This window comes from Pseudophryne corroboree, chromosome 6, assembly GCF_028390025.1.
Source record: "Pseudophryne corroboree isolate aPseCor3 chromosome 6, aPseCor3.hap2, whole genome shotgun sequence".
NCBI classification, from domain to species: Eukaryota; Metazoa; Chordata; class Amphibia; order Anura; family Myobatrachidae; genus Pseudophryne; species Pseudophryne corroboree.
Window position 1 is genome coordinate 810,731,223 of NC_086449.1, and position 25,539 is coordinate 810,756,761.

The 25,539-nt window shown below is 47.4% G+C and overlaps 1 protein-coding gene across 2 annotated transcripts in view; it reads left to right on the forward strand.

Moving 5' to 3' along the window:
• The window catches only part of LARGE1 (LARGE xylosyl- and glucuronyltransferase 1), a 464,898-nt gene that overhangs the window by 116,385 nt on the left and 322,974 nt on the right, over nucleotides 1-25,539 (forward strand). For both annotated transcript variants that reach the window (XM_063929035.1, XM_063929036.1), the window contains exon 2: nucleotides 15,948-16,136. In XM_063929035.1, the coding sequence (XP_063785105.1) occupies nucleotides 16,031-16,136 (106 nt within the window). In that variant the 5' untranslated portion in view covers nucleotides 15,948-16,030. The remainder of the gene's footprint in view (nucleotides 1-15,947; nucleotides 16,137-25,539) is intronic.

Genomic DNA, 25,539 nt, shown 5'->3' on the forward strand with positions numbered 1-25,539 from the left:
GGCTCTTTCTAGAACTGGAAATTGGAAAAGTAAGAACTGGCAAAGAATGTGCCAATGAGCAGAACACGGGTACACTGTATTTAGCCTCAGACCTGATCGCTGGGCTGCAAATTACACTGTCCTGCGATCAGATAGTCGCCGCCTAGGGGGAGTGAAAATTTGCCCCGTGCAAGTGCGTGAATGCATGTGTACGCCGTGCGATTATTCCCCTCAGTCAGCAGACAGCTGCAAAACCGTTCACATCACACTCACCATCAAGTGTTTCTCTTACGTCCTAGAGGATGCTGGGGACTCCGTAATGACCATGGGGTATAGACGGGCTCCGCAGGAGACATGCGCACTATAAAGAACTTTTAGTATGGGTGTGAACTGGCTCCTCCCTCTATGCCCCTCCTCCAGACCTCAGTTTGATCCTGTGCCCAGAGGAGACTGGATGCACTCAGGGGAGCTCTACTGAGTTTCTCTGAAAATACTTTTGTTAGGTTTTTTATTTTCAGGGAGCACTGCTGGCAATAGGCTCCCTGCATCGTGGGACTGAGGGGAGAGAAGTAGACCTACTTAAATGCTAGGCTCTGCTTCTTAGGCTACTGGACACCATTAGCTCCAGAGGGTCGGAACACAGGTGTCGTCCTCGCTGTTCGTCCCGGAGCCGCGCCGCCGTCCTCCTCGCAGAGCCGGAAGATAGAAGCCGGGTGAGTATAAGAAGAAAAGAAGACTTCAAGGCGGCAGAAGATTTCAGATCTTCACTGAGGTAAGCGCGCAGCGGTAATGCTGCGCGCCATTGCTCCCACCCGCTACACACACAGAACGGGCACTGATGGGTGCAGGGCGCAGGGGGGGCGACCTGGGCAGCAATAAACCTCTGGTCTGGCAAAAACGGGTACATTAGGCTGCGGAGGCAGTAAATGAAGAGATCCCCCGCCATTTTTTGTATATTGAAGCGGGACCGAAGCCTGCCGCTGGAGGGGGCGGAGCTTGATCCCTCAGCACTAACAGCGCCATTTTCTCCACAGAACGCTGCAGAGAAGCTGGCTCCCCGGACTGTCCCCTGCTAAACTCGGTGACAGAGGGCTGAAAAGAGTGGGGGGGGGGGCATGTTTAAGGCGCAGTGAGTGTATAACATTGATTATACAGGTTGAGTCTCCCTTATCCAAAATGCTTGGGACCAGAGTTATTTTGGATATGGGATTTTTCCGTATTTTGGAATAATTGCCTACCATAATGAGATATCATGGTGATGGGACCTAAATCTAAGCACAGAATGCATTTATGTTTCATATACACTTTATATACACAGCTGGAAGGTAATTTTAGCCAATATTTTTTATAACTTTGTGCATTAAACAAAGTGTGTGTACATTCACACAATTCATTTATGTTTCATATACACCTTATACACACAGCCTGAAGGACATTTAATACAATATTTTTAATAACTTTGTGTATTAAACAAAGTTTGTGTACATTGAGCCATCAAAAAACAAAGGTTTCACTATCTCACTCTCACTCAAAAAAGTCCGTATTTCGGAATATTCCGTATTTCGGAATATTTGGATATGGGATACTCAACCTGTATATATAAAAAGCGCTATCTGGGTTATTCCAGTGTCAGTTTGGCGCTGGGTGTGTGCTGGCATGCTCTCTCTGTCTTCCCAAAGGGCCTTGTTGGGGAATTGTCCCCTTATAGATATATCCCTGTGTGTGTGGGGGTGTCGGTACGTGCGTGTCGGCATGTCTGAAGCGGAAGGCTCGTCCAAGGAGGAGGTGGAGCAGATGTGTGGTGTGTCTCCATCGGCAACGCCGACTCATGATTGGATGGACATGTGACATTATGTTAAATGCGAGTGTGGCCTCATTACATAAGAGACTGGACAAAGCAGAGTCCAGGGAGAAAGCAGGGAGTCAATCCACGGATTGGACTGGGTCACAGGGCCCTTCTGGGTCTCAAAAACGTCCCCTATCCCAAATAGTGGACACTGGTACCGACACGGATTCTGACTCCAGTGTCGACTACGATGATGCAAAATTACACCCAAGGGTGGCAAAAAGTATTCAGTGTATGATTATTGCAATAAAAGATGTTTTGCATATCACAGGTGACCCCTCTGTCCCTGACACGAGGGTGCGCATGTATAAGGAAAAGAAACCTGAGGTAACCTTTCCCCCTTCTCATGAGCTTAACGAGTTATTGGAAAAAGCTTGGGAAACTCCAGATAAAAAACTGCAGATTCCCAAAAGGATTCTTATGGCGTATCCTTTCCCTGCACAGGACAGGGTACGTTGGGAATCCTCTCCCAGGGTGGACAAGGCTTTAACACGCCTGTCCAAGAAGGTGGCGCTGCCATCTCCGGACACGGCAGCCCTCAAGGATCCTGCTGATCGCAAACAGGAGACTACTTTAAAGTCTATTTATGCGCATACGGGTGCTTTGCTCAGACCGGCAATAGCATCGGCGTGGGTATGTAGCGCAGTTGCAGCATGGACAGATACCTTGTCAACTAACCTTGATACCCTAGACAGGGATACCATTTTATTAACCTTAGCCCACATTAAAGACGCAGTCTTATATATGAGGGACGCACAAAGAGACGTTGGGCTGCTGGGTTCCAGAGCCAATGCCATGGCTATTTCTGCGAGAAGAGCTCAATGGACCCGCCAATGGACGGGTGATGCAGACTCAAAGAAGCATATGGAGGTTTTACCGTACAAAGGTGAAGTGTTGTTTGGGGACGGTCTCGCGGACCTGGTTTCAACAGCTACCGCGGGTAAATCTACCTTTTTACCTTTTGTTCCCCCACAGCAAAAGAAAACTCCACAGTATCAGATGCAGTCCTTTCGGTCGCATAAGTCCAGAAGAGGTCGGGGCTCTTCCTTCCTAGCCAGAGGTAAGGGTAGAGGAAAGAGAACACCTGCTACGGCTAGTTCCCAGGAGCAGAAGTCCTCCCCGGCTTCTACAAAATCCACCGCATGACGCTGGGGCTCCCCTAAGGGAGTCCGCACCAGTGGGGGCGCGCCTTCGACTTTTTAGCCAGATCTGGATTCTTTCAGACGTGGATCCTTGGGTGATGGAAATAGTTTCCCAAGGCTACAAGCTGGAATTCGAAGACGTGCCCCCTCGCCGATTTTTCAAGTCGGCCTTGCCAGCTTCACCCCCGGAGAGGGAAGTAGTGTTAGCTGCGATTCAAAAGCTGTGTCAACAGCAAGTGGTGGTCAAGGTTCCCCTGGTCCAACAGGGAAAAGGGTATTATTCAACCCTGTTTGTGGTCCCGAAGCCGGATGGTTCGGTCAGACCCATTTTAAATCTAAAATCCCTAAACCTGTACTTGAAAAAGTTCAAATTCAAGATGGTATCGCTCCGAGCTGTAATATCCAGCCTTGAAGGGGGGGATTTGATGGTGTCACTGGACATTAAGGATGCATACCTTCGTGTCCCCATATACCACCCTCATCAGGAGTACCTGAGATTCGCTGTACAGGACTGTCATTACCAGTTTCAGACGTTGCCGTTTGGGCTTTCCACGGCCCGAGGATTTTCACCAAGGTATTGCCAGAGATGATGGTGCTCCTGCGCAGACAGGGAGTCACAATTATCCCATACTTGGACGATTTCCTGATAAAGGCGAGATCGAGAGACCAGTTGTTGAAGAGCGTGTCGCTCTCCCTAAAAGTGCTACAACAGCACGGTTGGATTCTGAATCTGCCAAAGTCACAATTGGTTCCAACGACTCGGCTATCATTCCTATGCATGATTCTGGACACGGATCAAAAAAGGGTTTTTCTCCCATTGGAAAAAGCCCAGGATCTCCAGAACATGGTCAGAGACCTGCTAAAACCAAAAAGAGTGTCTGTTCATCAATGCACTTGAGTTCTGGGGAAAATGGTGGCTGCCTACGATGCCATCCCCTTCGGCAGGTTTCATGCGAGGACTTTTCAGTGGGACCTTCTGGACAAGTGGTCCGGGTCCCATCTACAAATACATCAGAAAATAACCCTGTCCCCCAGGGCCAGGGTGTCTCTCCTGTGGTGGCTACAGAGTGCTCACCTTCTAGAGGGTCGCAGGTTCGGCATTCAAGACTGGGTTCTGGTGACCACGGACGAGAGCCTCCGAGGATGGGGACCACTCACACAAGGAAGAAATTTTCAGGGACTATGGTCAAGCCAGGAGGCTTGTCTACACATCAACATACTGGAATTGAGGGCCATATACAACGGCCTACGACTAGCGGAGAATCTTCTTCACGGCCTACCGTTTCTGATTCAATCAGACAACGTCACAGCCGTGGCTCATGTAAACCGCCAAGGCGGGACAAGGAGCAGAGTGGCGATGGCGGAAGCCGCCAGGATTCTTCGCTGGGCGGAAAATCACGTAAGCGCTCTGTCAGCTGTCTTCATTCCGGGAGTGGACAACTGGGAAGCAGACTTCCTCAGCAGACACGATCTCCATCCGGGAGAGTGGGGACTTCATCAAGAAGTTTTTGCAGAGATAACAAGTCTTTGGGGAATTCCTCAAATAGATATGATGGCATCACGCCTCAACAAAAAGCTTTGGAGGTATTGTGCCAGGTCTCGGGACCCTCAGGCAGTAGCAGTAGACGCCCTGGTGACACCATGGGTGTTTCAGTCGGTCTACGTGTTTCCTCCTCTTCCTCTCATCTCAAAAATATTGAGGATCATAAGACAAAGAAGAGTGCAGACAATACTCATTGTCCCAGATTGGCCTCGAAGGGCCTGGTACTCAGATCTTCAGGAAATGCTCACAGAAGATCCGTGGCCTCTTCCTCTCAGGGAGAACCTGTTACAGCAGGGGCCCTGCGTGTTCCAAGACTTACCGCGGTTACGTTTGACGGCATGGCGGTTGAACACTGAATCCTAGCTGGGAAAGGTATTCCGGAGGAAGTTATCCCTACTCTGATAAAGGCTAGGAAGGAGGTAACAGCAAAGCATTATCACCGTATCTTGGTGTGAAGCCAAGAATGCTCCTACGGAAGATTTCCATCTGGGCCGGTTTCTCCACTTTTTACAGACAGGTGTGGATATGGGCCTGAAGTTAGGCTCCATTTAGGTACAGATTTCGGCCCTATCTATATTCTTTCAGAGGGAATTGGCTTCTCTCCCAGAAGTCCAGACGTTTGTGAAAGGAGTGCTGCACATCCAGCCCCCCTTTGTGCCCCCAGTGGCACCGTGGGATCTTAACGTGAAATCTCACTGGTTTGAGCCTCTTCAAACAGTAGAATTAAAATTTCTCACTTGGAAGGTGGTCATGTTATTTGCCTTGGCATCTGCAAGGCGGGTGTCCGAATTGGCGGCCTTGTCCCACAAGAGCCCCTATTTGATTTTTCATGTGGATAGAGCTGAGTTGAGGATGCGTCTTCAATTTCTGCCTAAGGTGATTTCTTCATTTCATATGAACCAACCTATTGTGGTGCCTGTGGCTACGGGGGACTGGGAGGACTCCCAAGTCCCTGGATGTGGTCAGGGCCTTAAAGATTTATGTAGCCAGGACGGCTAGGGTTAGGAAAACAGAGGTTCTGTTTGTCCTGTATGCAGCCAACAAGGTTGGCGCTCCTGCTTCTAAGCAGACTATTGCTTGCTGGATCTGTAACACGATTCAGCAGGCTCATTCTACGGCTGGATTGCCGGTACCAAATTCGGTAAAGGCCCATTCCACTAGGAAGGTGGGCTCTTCTTGGGCGGCTGCCCGAGGGGTCTCGGCATTACAGCTTTGCCGAGCAGCTACTTGGTCGGGTTCAAACACTTTTGCTAAATTCTACAAGTTTGATACCCTGGCTGATGAGGACTCCCGATTGGGAGCTTTGGTATAATCCCCATGGTCCTTACGGAGTCCCCAGCATCCACTAGGACATAAGAGAAAATAAGATTTTAAACCTACCTGTAAATCTTTTTCTCCTAGTCCGTAGAGCAGTGTTTTTCAACTGGTGTGTCCTGAACAGTCTCCAGGTGTGCCGCCATAGAAGCACAGCCAGGCCCGTCAGTGTTTTGCCACTACTGAGGCCCTGGAACGATCAATACTGGTGGGTTTAGTAGTTGCAGTGCCAGTTCTAATTTTGGGCCCAGGCAGTGTTGGGCTCTTCTGGCTTTCTCAGTTGTGGCTCAGGCGTTACCTATGGAGAAGCTGCAACATGACATCCTAGGACACGCAACTGCACCGTGCATCACCATTATATTTGAATGTGCCTTGTCAATATTTAAAACTTGTTCCGTGTGCCGCGAGTTGTAAAAGGTTGAAAATCACTGCCGTAGAGGATGCTGGGCGCCCGTCCCAGTGCGGACTAAATCTGCAAGACTTGTATATAGTTGTTGCTTACATAAGGGTTATGTTACAGTTGGAATCGGTCTTTGACTGATACTGTTTTTTGTTCATACTGTTAACTGGTTGCGTATATTCCAGGTTATATGGTATGATTGGTGTGGGCTGGTATGAATCTTGCCCTTAGATTAACAAAATCCTTTCCTCGTATTGTCCATCTCCTCTGGGCACAGTTCTCTAACTGAGGTCTGGAGGAGGGGCATAGAGGGAGGAGCCAGTGCACACCCATACTAAAAGTTCTTTATAGTGCCCATGTCTCCTGCGGAGCCCGTCTATACCCCATGGTCCTTACGGAGTCCCCAACATCCTCTACGGACTAGGAGAAAAAGATTTACCGGTAGGTTTAAAATCTTATTTTTTCCCATTCTGCGCAGTGTGTGCATCGCTCAATACTTCCTCCTCCAGGCTGATCGAGGCCGGAGCTGACGTTACACACCCTCCCTGAAAACGCTTGGGAACGCCTGCGTTTTCCCTGAGACTCCCAGAAAACGTACAGTTACCACCTACAAACGTCCACTTCCTGTCAGTCACCTTGCCAACCGCCGTGGCTGTTTGGCGATGCACATACGCATTGCGGTGCATACGCTTGTGCAGTAGTTCGATAATCGCCCGCTGTGCGAAAACGCAACAGCAGCGATCGGGTCTCAATCGGCCCTATATTTGCGCAACATCTCTTGGAGCCTGGACGAAACCCCGTTCCTGTACGTGAGCGCTCTTGTTTTCACCAGCAGGCTGAGGCTGACGGTAAAAGGTTGAAGTGATTTGCGCATGATGGGTCAAATACATATGCCCATATTTGGAATCCCCATAACCACGTACTGTATATAGCTGACACCCTGCTGAGCTGCTTATCGAAGCCAGCCCAGGAGCTATGGTGCCAGCGGAACAATCTGCGATTGCTACGCGGTTTACCTCTGAATTGGGAGAAATGGTGGTGGCACCTTACTCCGGATAACGCTCTGGAGAAAGCAGTTATCACTGCTTCATAAATAGACCCCCTTGGTGCCAACCAATCAGCTCCTAACTGTCATTTTTCAAACACGGCCTGTACATGGCAGTTAGGAGCTGGTTGGCTGATACTTTATCACTGTGGATTTTTCACTCTCCACAGCTTGATAAATCTGGGCCTGTGTCTCTGTCCAGTCACCCACGATTCGCTGCGGCACCCAGATCGCACCGTAATCTGAATCAGTTCTGCGCCATCTGTCGCTACGGCTGGGTAAACCCTGCTTCTGCCGACCCCCTCACTAGCCTAGCAATCCCAGTTCAGCTTCAATCTCAACTCTTCCTACACTCGGACAGACAGATATTAGCTGTCGTAGCCCTCTGCAAATGTGTGCGTCAGGGAAATGTGGAAAGTACAATTACATTTTGACCAGGGCAATATATGTGTGTGGAGTTTGTATGTTCTTCTCACATTTGTGTGGCTTTCCAAGGGGAGTCCATCCCGGTCTCCTCCCAAACAACAAAGACATAGGTTAATTGGCTTTTTATTAACCCGTGTATGTGTGTGTGTGCGTGCAGGGCTGCCATCAGAAATTGTGGGGCCCGGGACTGACAAAATAGACAGGGCCACTTCATCTGAAAAAAAAGATTCTGCCGCATCGCTCCACCCCTATGTAAAAGATGATGCACAGGTATGGCTTGTTTTAAGAAGTCCTCCGTGCGCAACAGTCCACTTTTGTTTTATAGCCTCAGTGCAGCTCTCCAGGTATTGGTGGTAGGAGCCAGGGGTGGGCCCCACTCTCTGTAAGGGCCCAGGACACCAGTCCTCACAGCACCCCCCCCCCCCCCCCAAACCGATGGCTGCCCTGTGTGCGTGGCAAGGAATATAGAGTGTAAGCCACACAGAACTATATATTCTTGATAGAGCGCTGTGGTATAAGTAGGCGCTACTGTATATTAATAAAGGCTGATAACGTTCTCTTCACATGAGGTGCAGCTATTCCAAGGAGCTCGCCCCAGTCAGTCCTGGTAATGACACCAGCCCAGTGGCTTATAATCTCCAGGCCGGCGCCTTATTCTGCAATGCTGATGCAGCCGGTGCGGTGCCCGGCTCGTTGCTGTCTCTCAGCTAGCTGCTAGCTTGGGAGTAAATAGGCAAATTGCCTGATCTTTCATCTCCTGCCTGCCTGCACATCGCACGCTGCCATTTTATTAGCTCTGACAGCAGACGTGTGCGTGTGTGTGCGGAGAGGGGGTGTCATAAATAATCGGGGTGACCTCTTCTACTCAAGGCGCACTAATAAACTCGGCAAATTGGGATCTTATCTGGTGTGTGGACTGATTAGGTGTGACAGGCAGCTTAAAAGCATTCACAAATCAGGACAAATTGGGGGAAATTTCGCTATGTGTGATCAGGACAAATATGATTTTCCCTGACTTGACAGCTTATGGTGTTTGTTGTAGAGTCACTGCTTGTCTGTATAATTATATGCCCAGTGGAGCTCTCACAATGCCAGTCCCTCGCAGAGACATTTCTCTCCCTTTAACCGTGTGACTGCTGCTGGTTCCGTCGCAGCGCTAGAATTTGCGGCGCTTTCGGCTGCAGGGCTGCGGGCCACTGGCTCAACCCAGGCAGACAGAATCCGGCTATTAAAAGAAAAAACTTCTGTGCGTTTTGCATGGCATTAATTAAAAACATTAAAAAATTTTTTTAGTAAATGTGACCCTCTCGGGGCGTTTATAACCCCCCTGTGCCTTAGCGTTAGGCATTCCTGTGTGTGTTTGGTGCTTCTGTTGTGTGCGGTAGAGATTTGCAAACCCGACGATTGTCCCCTTTTGCCGTGAGAATCCCCAAAATTAGGCCTCGTTCAGTGTTGTACGTAACCAACGATGAGAGGTCCTCCCAAGGGCAAGTCTCCTTCTGCATGATTGTTCCCCAGTGGTATACTGGGGGGGAGGGGGAGCAGACCCGGATCCGGATAATTAGTACTCACCCCCCTCCCTCTCAGCGCCATTGCTGAAAATAACCCTCACCTAGGGGTAAATTTACTAAGATGGGAGTTCTATTTAAGATGGGATGTTGCCCATAGCAACCAATCAGATTCTACTTCTCATTTATTTAGCACCTTCTAGAAGATAATACCTGGAATCTGATTGGTTGCTATGGGAAACATTGCATCTTAGTAAATTTACCCCCTAGTGTCTATCCATTCTGAATACGTCAACAGTCTGATGATGCGGGCGCGTTGCGTGCTGTCATCTCAACAATGAAGACTTCATAACTGGCATTCTGAACGTCGACATACAGTGTCGACATTTTGACTGCATGGATACCTCTCCGAATGAGCTTCCATACTTGCACCATTCTTCTTACATACAGTACAGGTTGGCAGCTCCCTGCCCTGGGTGTCATCATCTCTGTGCATTCCAAGGTCACGCCCTTCACACCCGAGCGTCCGTCAGCATCTACCCATCTTGGGGCCTAAATCAGACCTGATCGCTAGCAGGTGATTTTTACACTGCTGTGATCAGATAGTCTCCGCCTACAGGGAGAGTGTATTTTAGCTGTGCAAGTGTGCGAGCGCATGTGCAGCCGAGCGGTACAAACAGATCTTGTGCAGTCTCTGCGCAGCCCAGGACTTACTCAGCCGCTGCAATCACTTCAGCCTGTCCAGGACCGGAATTGACGTCAGACACCCGCCCTGCAAACGCTTGGACACGCCTGCGATTTTCCAACCACTCCCTGAAAACGGTCAAACTGAGGTTGAGGCAAGATCCAAACCTTGCCATGAGCCATGCAGTCAAATATGGGAAATGTCCAGATCCTGTTCCCAATTGTCGTCTATGTGGATCGTAAAGTATGAAAAAGTAAAAAAAAAAATAAAAAAAAAATTTTGTTGTTGAAAAACTCATGTCGCCCTTTTTCCATGTCAACCTAGTGACTCCTCCCCCTTTCCCTCATACCGACACACACTTTGGGACACGGTATTACTGCAACCCTCGACTATCTAGCAGTGGACGATACTAAATAGACGGTTGGCGCATTGGTTCCGAGATCGAACAATACCCCACACCAGCCTCTCTCCCTCTGGACGATCCACGGATGGAGCACGTCCAGTGAACATAAGAGGACACCTGTGTGCAGTGGGCTTCCCATAGCGGCCACCGTCCGATCCACTATGCTCCCGCCGTCGGGTTAATTGCCGCGGACATCTCAGGAGGGGATCCGCTTACGGCTGGTCTGTTAGGGTCCTTCATGATCCGGTACACACCTGTCCATTGTCATCTGCGGTCTAAACAGGTTACCCGCTTATAGCTATAGCTTGGAGCGGTCTCCTTCCCTGCACACCTAGTCCACTTCTCCATCTGCAGCGAGCGGTGCACGCTCGGAGAACTTGAATTTACCGACAGCGGGCGCAATTACAAAAGGATACACAATTAATTTACCCTCCAGCATCACTTTATTGGGCAGACTTTGGACTCACCCGAGGACGCTCGGGTTTACCAGCCCTCTAGGAGAGGTAATATTACAATCCTTCGTATACAGCGGTCATTTGAACTTTGTCCCAGTGTGTATGTTGCATTTAGCAACAATTATATCTATAAAAAGCTACAGTGATACAGGAAAGTGTCATTCCATCACACTTATGATAAATAGTGTTTCATTTGCTATACATCAGTCTGTTATCAATGATTGTTCATCAGCTATTTAATCAGTAATACATTGTCTATATTCTGTATATTTGTTTATACCTGCGAATTATCACTTTAGTTAGTCGGTCTCTGAGTGAGGAAAGGGATAGAGAAAAGTATTCTATTTATTAGTTTGTTTTACACCAAGTGTTTTTTATGTTTATCAATTGTGTATTAATCCCTCTATTTTAAAAATCCTTTTTATTGATTCCTTTGGTTGTAATAGCATTCAGGGCATTATGATGTCATAATGAAATGAACGCCTCTATTTATTCCTTTCTAGTCACCATGTCGACCTGATGCTTGTCAACCAATAGTGGTCGACCTAATGAGTGTCGACCGAAGTGCTGTCGACCTAAAGACCGGATGCCAATTTTTGATGTTGCGATTTAAAAAAAAAGTTTGTCAAAAATATAATCACAGATGGCAGCACAAGGACTATTGGTTCAATATTAAGAATCTTTATTCATACTGAACAGCGGTTATGTCTGTCTGCCAGGAAGGAAGTCATCACCAATCTGACATTTATCAGAGATTTCTGGTGAGGTTTGATTGATTGATGGCGCTGGGGTAAGTTTTGACTCTGGAAGGTTCTAGCAGGAACCCCTCATTAACTCCACGCACATTTTATAGGCTAAGAACAAGTATTGGTTGTTCACCAGATTTTCCTGAACCCCAATCAGGGTTGGAAGAAAAAAAAAAAACAGTTTAAAAAAATAGTTATTTTGGTTTAAACCTTTTTTTTTTTTAAAACATTTTTTTTGCTCTATTGTTTTAATGAAGAAAAAAATGAATCCTGCTTTTTATGTTTATACTGTGAAACATTGCTGTGTATTAGAAATCTTGATCATCAGTGTTTTAATGCTTTCTAACTTTAACAATCCACAGTTATAATATGATTAAATTATATAAAAATTTTCAATAAAACCAATATTTTACTGCTTATTATTCCTATTACATCTGAAAATATGTAGCTAGACTAAACTTATAAAAAAATGTAAAAAGTACACTCCGAGACATCTCAATAGGACTGAAGGTTTGAATTGAAATAAACATGAAGGAGATTAAACCATGAGTTTTTTTTTTTTTACTGTGTATTGCCTCTTTAATGTGTTGGAGTTGTTTATCCTATAAGATTGAGAATGCTAGTTGTGATTTTCTTCTGTCCTATAGGGTTGTTAGGGGAGGAGGATTTTGAGTCTTAGCTGATGCTAGGCAGATTTAGTACCTATCTGATATGGTTCACCCTCCCTATTTCTCTGTTGTGTGTGTGAATTTACTGCATTGGTTCAGCCCACTCAAACGAGGACCACAAGCAACAAGAATGTGGAATAATACCCGGAGTATTTCCTTATAATAGGCTTTTTCTAAGAAATCATGGCGCAGTGCCTGTAGTCACAGCATAATACAAAAAAGCAGAGTGTTTTTTGTTTTTGTTTTGTTTTTAACCATTTGGTTTAAACCAGTCAACCCTGACCCCAATTAACAGTATTTATATATTAATGCCTCATTCTGTCAGACATAAGTACACGTGCTGCAGAACTGTTTCATCTTGTGTCAGTGTTATGGGAGTCTCATTGGCATGTACGTTCCTGTTTCTGATGGCTCTCCTGCAGCCGGCATGGGACGGTGCAAGTGCCCACACTAATGATGGCTGTGGCTGGGGCAGTTACCCGCTTGAAGCGGATCCTTGAATTAGCCCTATGGTAACTTGCATTTGCATAAGTCGGTAAATCACGCTTCCAATGGTTCCCCACAAATACAGCCACTTTATGTTCAATTCAAAATCAGGTGCTACTGAGTCACAGTCGGTATAGTGTATGTGGTTGGCGCACAGTCGGTATAGTGTATATGGTTGGTGTACAGCCGGTATAGTGTATGTGGTTGGCGCACAGCCGGTATAGTGTATGTGGTTGACGCACAGTCGGTATAGTGTATGTGGTTGGCGCACAATCGGTATAGTGTATATGGTTGGTGTACAGCCGGTATAGTGTACGTGGTTGGTGCACAGCCGGTATGTGGTTGGTGCACAGCCAGTAAAGTGTATGTGGTTGGTGCACAGCCGGTATAGTGTATATTGTTGGTGTACAGCCGGTATAGTGTATGTGGTTGGCGCTCAGCCGGTATAGTGCATGTGGTTGGTGCACAGCCGGTATGTGGTTGGTGCACAATCGGTATAGTGTATGTGGTTGGTGCACAGCTGGTATAGTATATGTGGTTGGTGCACAGCCGGTATAGTGTATGTGGTTGGCGCACAGCCGGTATAGTGTATGTGGTTGGTACACAGCCAGTATAGTGTATGTGGTTGTTGCACAGCCGGTATAGTGCATGTGGTTGGTGCACAGCCGGTATGTGGTTGGTGCACAATCGGTATAGTATATGTGGTTGGTGCACAGCTGGTATAGTATTTGTGGTTGGTGCACAGCCGGTATAGTGTATGTGGTTGGTGCACAGCCGGTATAGTGTATGTGGTTGGTGCACAGCCGGTATAGTGAATGGTGCACAGCCGGTATAGTGTATGTGGTTGGCGCACAGCCGGCATAGTGTAATGTGGTTGGTGCACAGCCGGCATAGTGTATGTGGTTGGTGCACAGCCGGTATAGTGTATGTGGTTGGTGCACAGCCGGTATAGTGTATGTGGTTGGTGCACAGGGGTCGGGACACATACAAATGCCACACAAATCGGCCATGACTGGGAATTGAACACTTGAGTGCTTTTAGGCAGTAATGCTAACCACTACGCAAACCATTTTGCTTTCAACAAACGGAAACAGATCCATAGTTTTTTCTGTGTAGTGAAACCTAAATCTGTACACAATTGGTTGGTGTGCCACAAAATAATTCTTTCCATCATGTGTCATAAATTTGTTTTGTAACACAAAATGTACTTGCGGCACAAAATCGTGCGCTTACTGTACTATTATAACATAGAATAAACAATCTTTCCTATACCCCTTTCACACTGGGCATTTAACTGTGAAATTGTCAGGTAAAGCTAGTGTCACGGGGACAGTGTTTACATACCTGACATGGATGTGGAACAGCAGGTTGTGGAATCCAGTCCAGGTATTCAGTTTGATCAAGTCTGAGCAACAGCAAGCATGATTGCAGACACCTGGTTTCAGACACCAGAGACAGTGCTCCTGACGGTGAATTAGTTGCCCGGGTGAGAGGACAGGGGGTTGGCTACTGTTAGGGGTCCTGGATCAATAGTCTCTGGAGAATTGACACTTTGTATGCTAAGAGGTGTAACTTGATGGACTTATCCCTAATGGTGTAACAATGAATGACTCCCTCGGCTGGAACGCAGGCAGCCCTTTTATATGGGAATGAGACGGCTTCATCTTCCAGAAGCATATAGGCCCTCATTCCGAGTTGATCGGTCGCAAGGCGAATTTAGCAGAGTTACACACGCTAAGCCGCCGCCTACTGGGAGTGAATCTTAGCTTCTTAAAATTGCGACCGATGTATTCGCAATATTGCGATTACTAACTACTTAGCAGTTTCAGAGTAGCTCCAGACTTACTCTGCCTGTGCGATCAGTTCAGTGCTTGTCGTTCCTGGTTGACGTCACAAACACACCCAGCGTTCGCCCAGGCACTCCCACCGTTTCTCCGGCCACTCCTGCGTTTTTTCCGGAAACGGTAGCGTTTTCAGCCACACGCCCCTGAAACGCCGTGTTTCCGCCCAGTAACACCCATTTCCTGTCAATCACATTACGATCGCCGGAGCGAAGAAAAAGCCGTGAGTAAAAATACTTTCTTCATAGTAAAGTTACTTGGCGCAGTCGCAGTGCGAACTTTGCGCATGCGTACTAAGCGGATTTTCACTGCGATGCGATGAAAAAGAACGAGCGAACAACTCGGAATGAGGGCCATAAGTCTATAGGGAAAGTGAGACAATGATCAGCACGTGTGTTGGCGCAATTCCCCGCAACAAGAATAGCTTTGCCCTGCGCGGAATGGCGAGATCTTCTCATACAGGCAATTATACTTGGAATATATTATCCGTCCTTCTTACATTATCTGTGAGAAATTCTCGCGGCTCTGAGTGTTAGTACTTAATGCTAATTTGTGCAGAAAGCACCGCGGCCGCCGCTGCTTTGTTTGGATGCTGCTAAAAAGCTATTGGAAGTGGGAATAATGTGTCTGCTATTATTCTGTAACATAAAAAGAGTATTATTTTAATTTTTAACACTAAGGTGGAGACATATCAAACTTCCATTTTATCTGGTTCCAAGATTTGATAAATCTCCCTCTCAGAGTTGAATTAAACGTACACACAAAGGGGCAGATTTAACAATGAGTGATATTCTTGTTATCACTCGCTACAAATGTTAAATGGTGCTCCAGCCAATTAGCTCGTAACCGTCATTTTTCAAATACACGACATTTATGATGAATGGTGCTCCAGCCAATCAGCTCCTAACTCTCATTTTTCAGACATACGATAATTATGATAAATGGTGCCCCAGCCAATCAGCACCTAACTGTCATTTTTCAAATACATGACCATTATGTTAAATGGTGCTCCAGCCAATCAGCTCCCAACTGTCATTTTTCAAACACACGATAGTTATGCTAAATGGTGCTCCAGCCAATCAGCTCCTAACTGTCATTTTTCAAACACACAACATTTATGACGATTGGTGCTCCAGCCAATCAGCTCTTAACAGTCATTTTTCAAACACGACAGGTGGGAGCTGATTGGCTAGAGCACCATTTAACATTCGCAACGAGTGGTAACAATAATATCGCTCTTTGTTAAATCTGCCCCTTAATTAGTTATAATTGACCGTTAAGGTTAGGGGGGAGATGTTTGGTTGTTATTGGCAACATCTCCATTTATATTCTGTAGTAGTAGAGGGATTATAGATACTTTGTTGCATATATCTGCCCCCCACCGCTGCATAGTGTGCTTTCAAGTACTATGTGATAGTGGGATTATCCCCGGACTAATGACTCTGTCCTCTTTCCCGCAGGTTATTAACATGCCGACGGAGGAAGTGGCGATGGTTCCGGCATAGGACACGCGGTGACCTTGGGACAGCCCAATTCTGAGAGAATGCTGGGATTCTGCAGGGGGAGAAGGAAGTTCCTGGCAGCCTCTCTCACTCTCCTTTTCGTTCCAGCCGTCACCTGGATTTATCTGTTCACTGGAAGCTTCGACGGTATGTAACGCATGTGACTCTGACGCAAGTACTCCCATCTCAGTGTCAACCCTTAACTGTACCAGTGACACTTGTATCCAACCATTGAGAGAGATAAAGTGAAATCGCTCATAGCAGCCGATCAATTGTAACTGTCAGTTCAAATACAGTGCTAGATAAGTGATAGCTAGAAGCTGTTGCTATGGGCAACTTCTCCACTTTATCTATTTGAAAGGTATGATAAACCTCCCTCGTCATTCAAGGATGCATTTTGGATTTTGCGAGCTATACTCTACTATGGGTGGAGGGCAGTTGCCGATCTGCGTGGGGGAATCTAATTAATTTCCATTAATTAAGCATGAGCTTGTGTCTCACGGATATTGGACATACCTCATAAATATTATTCAGGTTCTTACTTTATCTTTAAAATATGCACATTCCGATCAGTGGTGTAACATGGCGCCTGGAGAGAGCGTCTGTGCCGGTGCTGCTCCACAACCCCTATTCTTGGTACAGAAGCCTCCGTGCCGCGGTAGAGTGTCAATGCACCACCAGTGGGGGTGTGGCCAGTACACAACAGTGGGTGTGGCCAGCATGTGGTGTCCCCGGAGCTTTGGATCACTAAGCCCCATCACCCCCTTTCCTTCTGCTCTTCACCCCCATCATACTTTTTATTTTCATCATCCTCCCTCACCCCAATCATCTCACCTCCCCCCCATCAGCCCTCATATCTGCATTCTTCACACCCACACCCACAGCTAGGCAGCACACTCTAGTGCCTCCTGTGGCAAATGCACCACCTACTGTAGTGCAGCTAGATCCCAGATCACACCCACCAGATGCTCTGCCCATGTCTGATCCACCGCTGATTCCTCTGTATAGAGCAGTATAGTGCATTATAGAGGAACCAGGTAGGGTTGAAGCTGACTCATGTCACCTTTGGCCCCACTATCTCCGTTATTCCTACAGACACCTGCACCAGATCCCCCAAATATCTCTTTTCCTCATGCAAGATTCCACCGAGCTCCAGATCGAAACTCTTATGATTTCCCACCTTGACTATTGCAGCCTCCTTCAGCCTGAGTTACCAGTGTTAAGACTTCCCCTTTACTCATATGCTCAATCTCTCTGTCAACTCCTACATTGGCTTTCTATAACCTGCGTCCCTCCATACCTCCTGCACCACCTATTCTGTGCTCCTTAGACCCCTAAAGTCTTCCCCTCTCATGTCCTCACCCCAAGCACCACTCCAAGATCTCCCACCTGAAGCTTCCCTTCCCTAGATCTCTTAACTCCCTCAGATTATATCCTACTTTTAGATTCTTACTATGGGCAATAAAGACTCATTTCTTTAGACAAGTCTTTCCCTCTCCCTCTTTCCTGTAGTCACTGTTCCGGCGCCAACTCTGGCTTAAAGCATAAGTCCTGATATAGAGTTAGGGAGGACGGTGCCTTCCTGAGGGATCTGCCCCACCTTTGTGATCTTGTTAACTTTGTCCTGTTGGGGCCTGAAGATTGGAAAGTATGTTTTGCAGCAGTGAACAGATGCAGCGCCCATCTTCCTGGTATGCGCAAATGGTATTTTTAGCAGAGGGGTAAAGGGCAGAGGGTGGCCCAGAACATCTGAGTTCTGGACACTACTTTGTGATGTTAGATGCTTAATATGCCGGCACTTTATCGAAAACAAAATGTTAATAATAAATCTGACAACAGTCGTGAAAAAAAATTGGTTTTGGCGTCTGCATGTTCCATGGTGAGGAAATTGAGTCTACGTTTAATCCTATTATCAGAGATTGTTTCCTGTTTGTTTCATATTCCTGCATTCCCGTGCATCGATCAGAGGTTGTTCATTTTGACTTCCACGGCGGGCGTTGGATTCAGATCTTGAAAAAGAGAGAATAACAAAATAAGACGTATCGGGAATGGAAGCGCAGCCTGGTAATTCAGGATAGGTCATAAGTTCTCAAACTCGGTCCTCAGGACCCCACACAGTGCATGTTTTGCAGGTAACCCAGCAGGTGCACAGGTGTATTAATTACTCAGTGACACATTTTAAAAGGTCCACAGGTGGAGCAAATTATTTCACTTGCGATTCTGTGAGGTGACCTGCAAAACATGTACTGTGTGGGGTCCTGGGGACCGAGTTTGAGAACCTGTGGGATAGGTGATAAAGGGCATAACTAAGGGGGCTACACGTAGGAGAGTCTCCTCATCTTCCTCTGATTTCTGTTGTTATTCTGCTGCAGTTCCCTCTTCCGTACAGTAATTAGAGGCTGGAGGCATTTTTCTCCAACACTGTCCATCTTGTTGAAATAGTGATGTTGGTAATTCCTTCCTCTTCTTCCTGTAATGCCGTACGAACCAGAGAGAGACAATACTTGCTACAATTTTGTCCGAAGGGCGTGAAAAAATAATAAAAAAATTTTTTTTATTACAATGGGAGAAAAATACATCTCACCCAGCTCGCAGCGCTTTTTTCTACATCTATATTACTGCAGATTGTTCATTGCGTCCTTTTTTTTTTTTTTTAAAGAAAAAATTTGTAAGCATTTAATCGTAATTTCTTACCTTGGAAGAAGGGATGTCTCCTGTGTAAAGAAGGAATAAACTTGAAACTTGGAGATCAGAAACGTAAATATCGCCTCATTTAGAAGTGCGTAAGGATTACCATTAAGTGTAGGGTCATTTCTAGGGGTGGCCCGTTGAGTAATAATAACATCATGTGTATATTGTATGTAGCAATTTTAATTCCATTGCTCGATCAGCTATTTCTGTTTGTTATTGTGCAGCAAGAGCTGCTAAATGGCAACTCTCCAAGAGGGGAAATATACACTAATTATTGCCTTCGTGTAATATTATAGTGTCAGCCTATACTTGTCCTCAAGCATAAAAACGAGGCAAGTGTGTACGCCCACTGGGACCTGCTCATTTGCAGCAAACGCCATTTCTCTGTGCAGCGCTGTCGTTTCAATAGTATGGGGGGTTATTCCGAGTTGTCAGCAAACCAAAAAAGCACACTAATGGACAAAACCATGGCCCTCATTCCGAGTTGATCGCTCGGTATTTTTCATCGCATCGCAGTGAAATTCCGCTTAGTACGCATGCGCAATATTCGCACTGCGACTGCGCCAAGTAATTTTACAATGGAGATAGTATTTTTACTCACGGCTTTTTCATCGCTCCGGCGATCGTAATGTGATTGACAGGAAATGGGTGTTACTGGGCGGAAACAGGCCGTTTTATGGGTGTGCGGGAAAAAACGCTACCGTTTCCGGAAAAAACGCAGGAGTGGCCGGGGAAACGGGGGAGTGTCTGGGCGAACGCTGGGTGTGTTTGTGACGTCAAAACAGGAACGACAAGCACTGAACTGATCGCACAGGCAGAGTAAGTCTGAAGCTACTCTGAAACTGCTAAGTAGTTAGTAATCGCAATATTGCGAATACATCGGTCGCAATTTTAAGAAGCTAAGATTCACTCCCAGTAGGCGGCGGCTTAGCGTGTGTAACTCTGCTAAAATCGCCTTGCGAGCGATCAACTCGGAATGAGGGCCCATGTGCACTGCAGGTGGGGCAGATAACATGTGCACAGAGAGTTAGATTGGATGGGTTATTTTGTTTCTGTGCAGGGTAAATACTGGCTGCTATATTTTTACACTGCAATTTCGATTTCAGTTTGAACACACCCCACCCAAATCTAACTCTCTCTCTGCACATGTTACATCTGCCCCACCTGCACTGCCTAATTCAGACCTGATCGCTCGCTAGGGTTTTTATTCAGTCCTGCGTTCGCATAGTCGCCGCCCATAGAGGAGTGTATTTTAGCTGTGCAAGTTTGCGAACGCATGTGTAGCAGATCTGTACAAACAGATCTTGTGCAGTCTCTGCGCAGCCCAGGACTTACTCAGCCGCTGCGATCACATCAGCCTGTACAGGACCGGAATTGACGTCAGACACCCGCCCTACAAATGCTTAGGCACGCCTGCGTTTTTCCAGACACTCCCTGAAAACGGTCAGTTGCCACCCACAAACGCCCTCTTCCTGTCAATCTCCTTGCGAACGCCCGTGCGAACGGATCCTTCATACAAACCCATCGCTGAGCGGCGATCCGCTTTGTACCCGCACATTGCGGTGCATACACATGCGCAGTTTAGACTTGATCGCCCGCTGTACGAAAACGCAGCCTAGCGATCGGGTCTGAATTCCCCCCTCAGGCCCATGGTTGCTGAAACACTCAGTTAAATCTGTACTTGTATGTAGGTTTTAATGGCTACAAGTACCATAATCTTTTGAGAAGCACCACACACAAAAAAAGTTGTTCAATGCGAAATTGGCTCTATGAACCATTACACTTATAAACGATTCGTAAGGCTGTGTATACTTCATAATGGTTATTTAAGTATGTTCTCTTACTATGATATATTCAGCACAGCAAGTTGTTAATTTGAGAAACACAGATTTTAATCGGGGTTTATCCATTTCCGGTGCATTCGCCATAAAAGCCGTGGTCGGGGTAAGAACTGATGTCACAACATAGTAGTTTGCAAGTTAATGGGGCGTGGAACCAATATACTGAACGCCCAATGTGATTAATGTAATTTCCAAGTGCATCATACTAAGAATACAGCCCAGCTCACTGCCAATACCAGATTTAGGGGGTCCTTCAGAGTTGTTCGCACGCTAGCAGTTTTCAGCAGCCGTGCAAACGCTAGGCCGCCGCCCACTGGGAGTGTATTTTATCTTAGCAGAAGTGCGAACGAAAGGACTGCACAGCGGCGTCAAAATATTTTTGAGCAGTTTCAGAGTAGCTTCAGACCTACTCAGCGCTTGCGATCACTTCAGACTGTTCAGTTCCTGTTTTGACGTCACGAACACGCCCTGCGTTCGCCCAGCCACGCCTGGGTTTTTCCTGGCACGCCTGCGTTTTTCCAAACACTCCCTGAAAACGGTCAGTTGACACCAAGAAACTCCCTCTTCATGTCAATCACTCTGCGGCCAGCAGTGCGACTGAAAAGCATCACTAGACCCTGTGTGAAACTACATCGGCCGTTGTAATAGTACGTCACGCTTGCGCATTGCGCCGCATGTGCAGAAGTGCCGTTTTTTTGCCCGATCGCTGCGCAGCGACCGAAAGCAGCTAGCGATCAACTCGGAATGGCCCCCATTATTCTGTAGAACACTGAGGAAAGCAGATTGGTATATGTCTTAAAAGGGCAGCGCTCAATGAAAAAACGCAGCCTGTGTTTAAAGGGGCAGCAATGAAATCTTTATATTATTACTGATCTTTCAGTAGTGCGACATTTACAATAAGTTATTAGACTTCGGCTTGTGTTGACTTCTAGAGGAGTTTTGTGAGAACGCCAGGCACTACATGTCGGCTCACACGTATGCAGGAGGTCCCAACACTGGCTGGCGAACAGGTGAGACCCTTCTTGTCACTGCCAGTCAGTATCGCCAGGGAGCTGAGCATCACTGCACGGCACAGCCGAACTTTTATTGATAAATAGCGGCAAAAAATGTCTTTTATATCTCCATATGTGGCTAATTAGAACCCTGAAGCCCTCTTTCATTGTGATGCCATAATATCTTATCTGCTTGTATTAAATGTCAGTTACCAGTTACTTTCTCTCTGTCCAGAAGCGGCTTTTCAGGGTGCAGTACCTCTGCCCTCCTGCAGATGTAACGCCAGTAACTAATTCACAGGGTGCAGTACCTCACCCCGTCTGCAGGTGCAACGCCAGTATCTAATTATCAGGGCGCAGCACCTCCCTCTGCGTGCAGGTGTAACGCCAGTAACTAATTCTCAGGGTGCAGCACCTCTCCCTGTCTGCAGGTGTAACACCAGTATCTAATTATCAGGGCGCAGTACCTCTCCCCGTCTGCAGGTGCAACGCCAGTATCTAATTATCAGGGCGCAGTACCTCTCCCTGCGTGCAGGTGTAATGCCAGTATCTAATTATCAGGGCGCAGTACCTCTCCCTGCGTGCAGATGTAACGCCAGTAACTTATTCTCAGGGCGCAGTACCTCTCCCCGTCTGCAGGTGTAATGCCAGTATCTAATTATCAGGGCGCAGTACCTCTCCCTGCGTGCAGGTGTAACGCCAGTATCTAATTATCAGGGTGCAGTACCTCTCCCTGCGTGCAGGTGTAACGCCAGTAACTTATTCTCAGGGTGCAGCACCTCTCCCTGTCTGCAGGTGTAACACCAGTAAGTAATTATCAGGGTGCAGTACCTCTCCCCACTTGCAGGTGTAACACCAGTAACTAATTATCATGGTGCAGTACCTTTTCCCGGCCTGCAGGTGTAACACCAGTAAGTAATTCTCAGGGTGCAGTACCTCTTCCCACCTGCAGGTGTAACACCACTAAGTAATTGTCAGGGTGCAGTACCTCTCCCCGCCTGCAGGTGTAACACCAGTAAGTAATTCTCAGGGTGCAGTACCTCTCCCCGCCTGCAGGTGTAACACCAGTAAGTAATTCTCAGGGTGCAGTACCTCTTCCCACTTGCAGGTGTAACACCAGTAACTAATTATCATGGTGCAGTACCTCTCCCCGCCTGCAGGTGTAACACCAGTAAGTAATTCTCAGGGTGCAGTACCTCTTCCCTCCTGCAGGTGTAACACCACTAAGTAATTGTCAGGGTGCAGTACCTCTCCCCGCCTGCAGGTGTAACACCAGTAAGTAATTCTCAGGGTGCAGTACCTCTCCCCGCCTGCAGGTGTAACACCAGTAAGTAATTCTCAGGGTGCAGTACCTCTCCCCGCCTGCAGGTGTAACACCAGTAAGTAATTCTCAGGGTGCAGTACTTCTTCCCTCCTGCAGGTGTAACACTAGTAATTCACATGGTGCAGTACCTCTCCCCGCCTGCAGATGTAACGCCAGTAACAGAGCAGCAATATTAGCATGAATTACAATGGGCCTAATTCATACGTGGTTGGAGGTGAGAAGTCCTGATGTTCGGTACTTTGCGGATGTGCCGGCCCCGTACTGTGCGTGCGCAGTGCGGGTCTGCGGTGTCGGATGCAGGTCGGCATCATGCGGTCAGTGATTGACAGTCTGCTGCCTTATGGGGGTGGCGATGGTCCCCATTTCCCAAAACAGAGGTCTGTCTCCACCGTTGTGGGGTAAAGACAAGGCCAGAATCTCGGTTGGAAGATGGAGACTTCCTGACCTCTTTGTTGTATCTGCGGCGGCCGGCTTGCATGACCTCAAGCGTCACAAAGGTGGCTCCTGGTGAGTCGGCAGACTGCAGTCTCAGACATTGTCCTGTGACAAAAGCTTGCACTCAATGGGGGTCATTCCGAGTTGATCGCTCGTTAGCAACTTTTTGCAGCGCTGCGATCAGGTTAAATCTCCGCAAAACTGCGTATGTACCGCAATTTGCATGCGCGTCGTACGAATACAAAGCAAATTGTTGCTGGGCGATGGATTTAATGAAGAATCCATTCGCACAGCCGATCGCAAGGAGATTGACAGGAAGAAGGCGTTTGTGGGTGGCAACTGACCGCTTTCTGGGAGTGTTTGGGAAAACGCAGGCGTGTCCAAGCGTTTGCAGGACGGGTGTCTGACGTCAATTCCGGGACCAAAAAGACTGAAGTGATCGCAACGGCTGAGTAAGTCCAGAGCTACTCAGAAACTGCAAAAAACTTTTTTTGTGCCGTCGGCTGAAACAGCGTTCGCACACTTGCAAAGCGAAAATACACTCCCCCATAGGCGGCGACTATCTGATCGCTGCACTGCAAAAAGTTGCTAGCGAGCGATCAACTCGGAATGACCCCCCAAGTGCGCTGGAAATTCCGGGCCATGGCTTGCACATTACTGACTGCGGTTCTGCAGGTGTTGTGTACCTGCAGCTCCCGTGCACCGTGTGGTCTCCTCTCTGTCAGGCTGACCCTGCACATTTGGGCCATGCTGGGACGCCGCAGATCGCACATAAACCTACTGGACGGTTATTAGCTCCATCAGAGGTTTCCGGCTGTACAGAATCACTCTCGCTGAATGTTTTAGGCACGAGGAAGTGGCTGAATGGGTAGAACGGGAATACAGTATTATACACACTCCGGAACGCTGTATGCATTAGACAGAGACAATTATTTCTGTCTCCTGTAGGTAGGTGCAAGTCTTGTAAACCTTGCGTTATAGGACTCACACAGTATTGTGCTATGATATTCATACATAAATGCATTCCTCTTCTTTGTCTGTGTGTGGGGGATTTGGAGACGTTCTAAGCTCTGTGCTGTGTAATCCTGCGCACTCGTACCTCCGGTAACCATCTGTTAAGGGGCCTACACATGGTGCGATTCAGCCTAAAGGCCTATTTTGACTTTGCGATTTCCCGTGAACTACCCGGAGCCCAGAACACCGATATTGACTATACACACGGAGCAATTTTGACTATATACAATTTTGACTATGGGGGTCATTCCGAATTGATCGCTCGCTAGCTGTTTTTTGCAGCCGTGCAAACGCTATGCCGCCTCCCACTGTGAGTGTATTTTAGCTTAGCAGAAGTGTGAACGAAAGGATCGCAAAGCGGCTACAAAAATTTTTTGTGCAGTTTCAGAGTAGCTCCAGACCTACCCAGCGCTTGCGATCACTTCAGACTGTTTAGTTCCGGATTTGACGTCACGAACACGCCCTGCGTTCGCCCAGCCACGCCTGTGTTTTTCCGGGCATGCCTGCGTTTTTTCGATCACTCCCTGAAAATGGTCAGTTGACACCCAGAAACGCCCACTTCCTGTCAATCACTCTGCGGCCAGCAGTGCCACTGAAAAACTTTGCTAGACCTTGTGTGAAACTACATCGGCCGTTGTGCCCATACGTCGCGCGTACGCATTCGCAGAAGTGCCATTTTTTTGCATCATCGCTGCGCAGCGAACATTTTCAGCTGGCGATCAACTCCGAATGACCACCTATGCTAGAAACTAGATTGTTCACTTTCTAGTCCAAATTTACCTGCCTGCACCGTCTCTTTTTTTTACTTGTGATACCGGGCCCGCAGGAGCGTGCATCGGCCTCGCAAGCTGTACAAATGGCGTGATATGTACTGTTTTTTACCGACATGAACTATATAGTACACATCGGTAGTTCATATCGCACCGTGTTTATGTGGCTTTACTGCTGGCTTCAGACGAGGGTTTACGCTAATATCTGCTGCTTCTGTAAAGACGCATCCACACAGACAGGTTGGTTCTGAGCCAGAAGCTCGTCACGATTATCCGCAGGCTGCGCACGTGGCGGAGTATATGAGAGCGGACAGTTGGCTCCGTGAGTGACCCAGATCTCCCCATCCGTGTAGTGGATGGCTGCCTTGTGGATGCATGGAAAAGCTTTGCATTGATCGAGTGTTGTGTGTGTGCGTAGCCGGACTTCCATGCTAGTTTGAGTCCGGTGCACGGAAATGAAACGCCGGTTTTCTGATCTTTTGG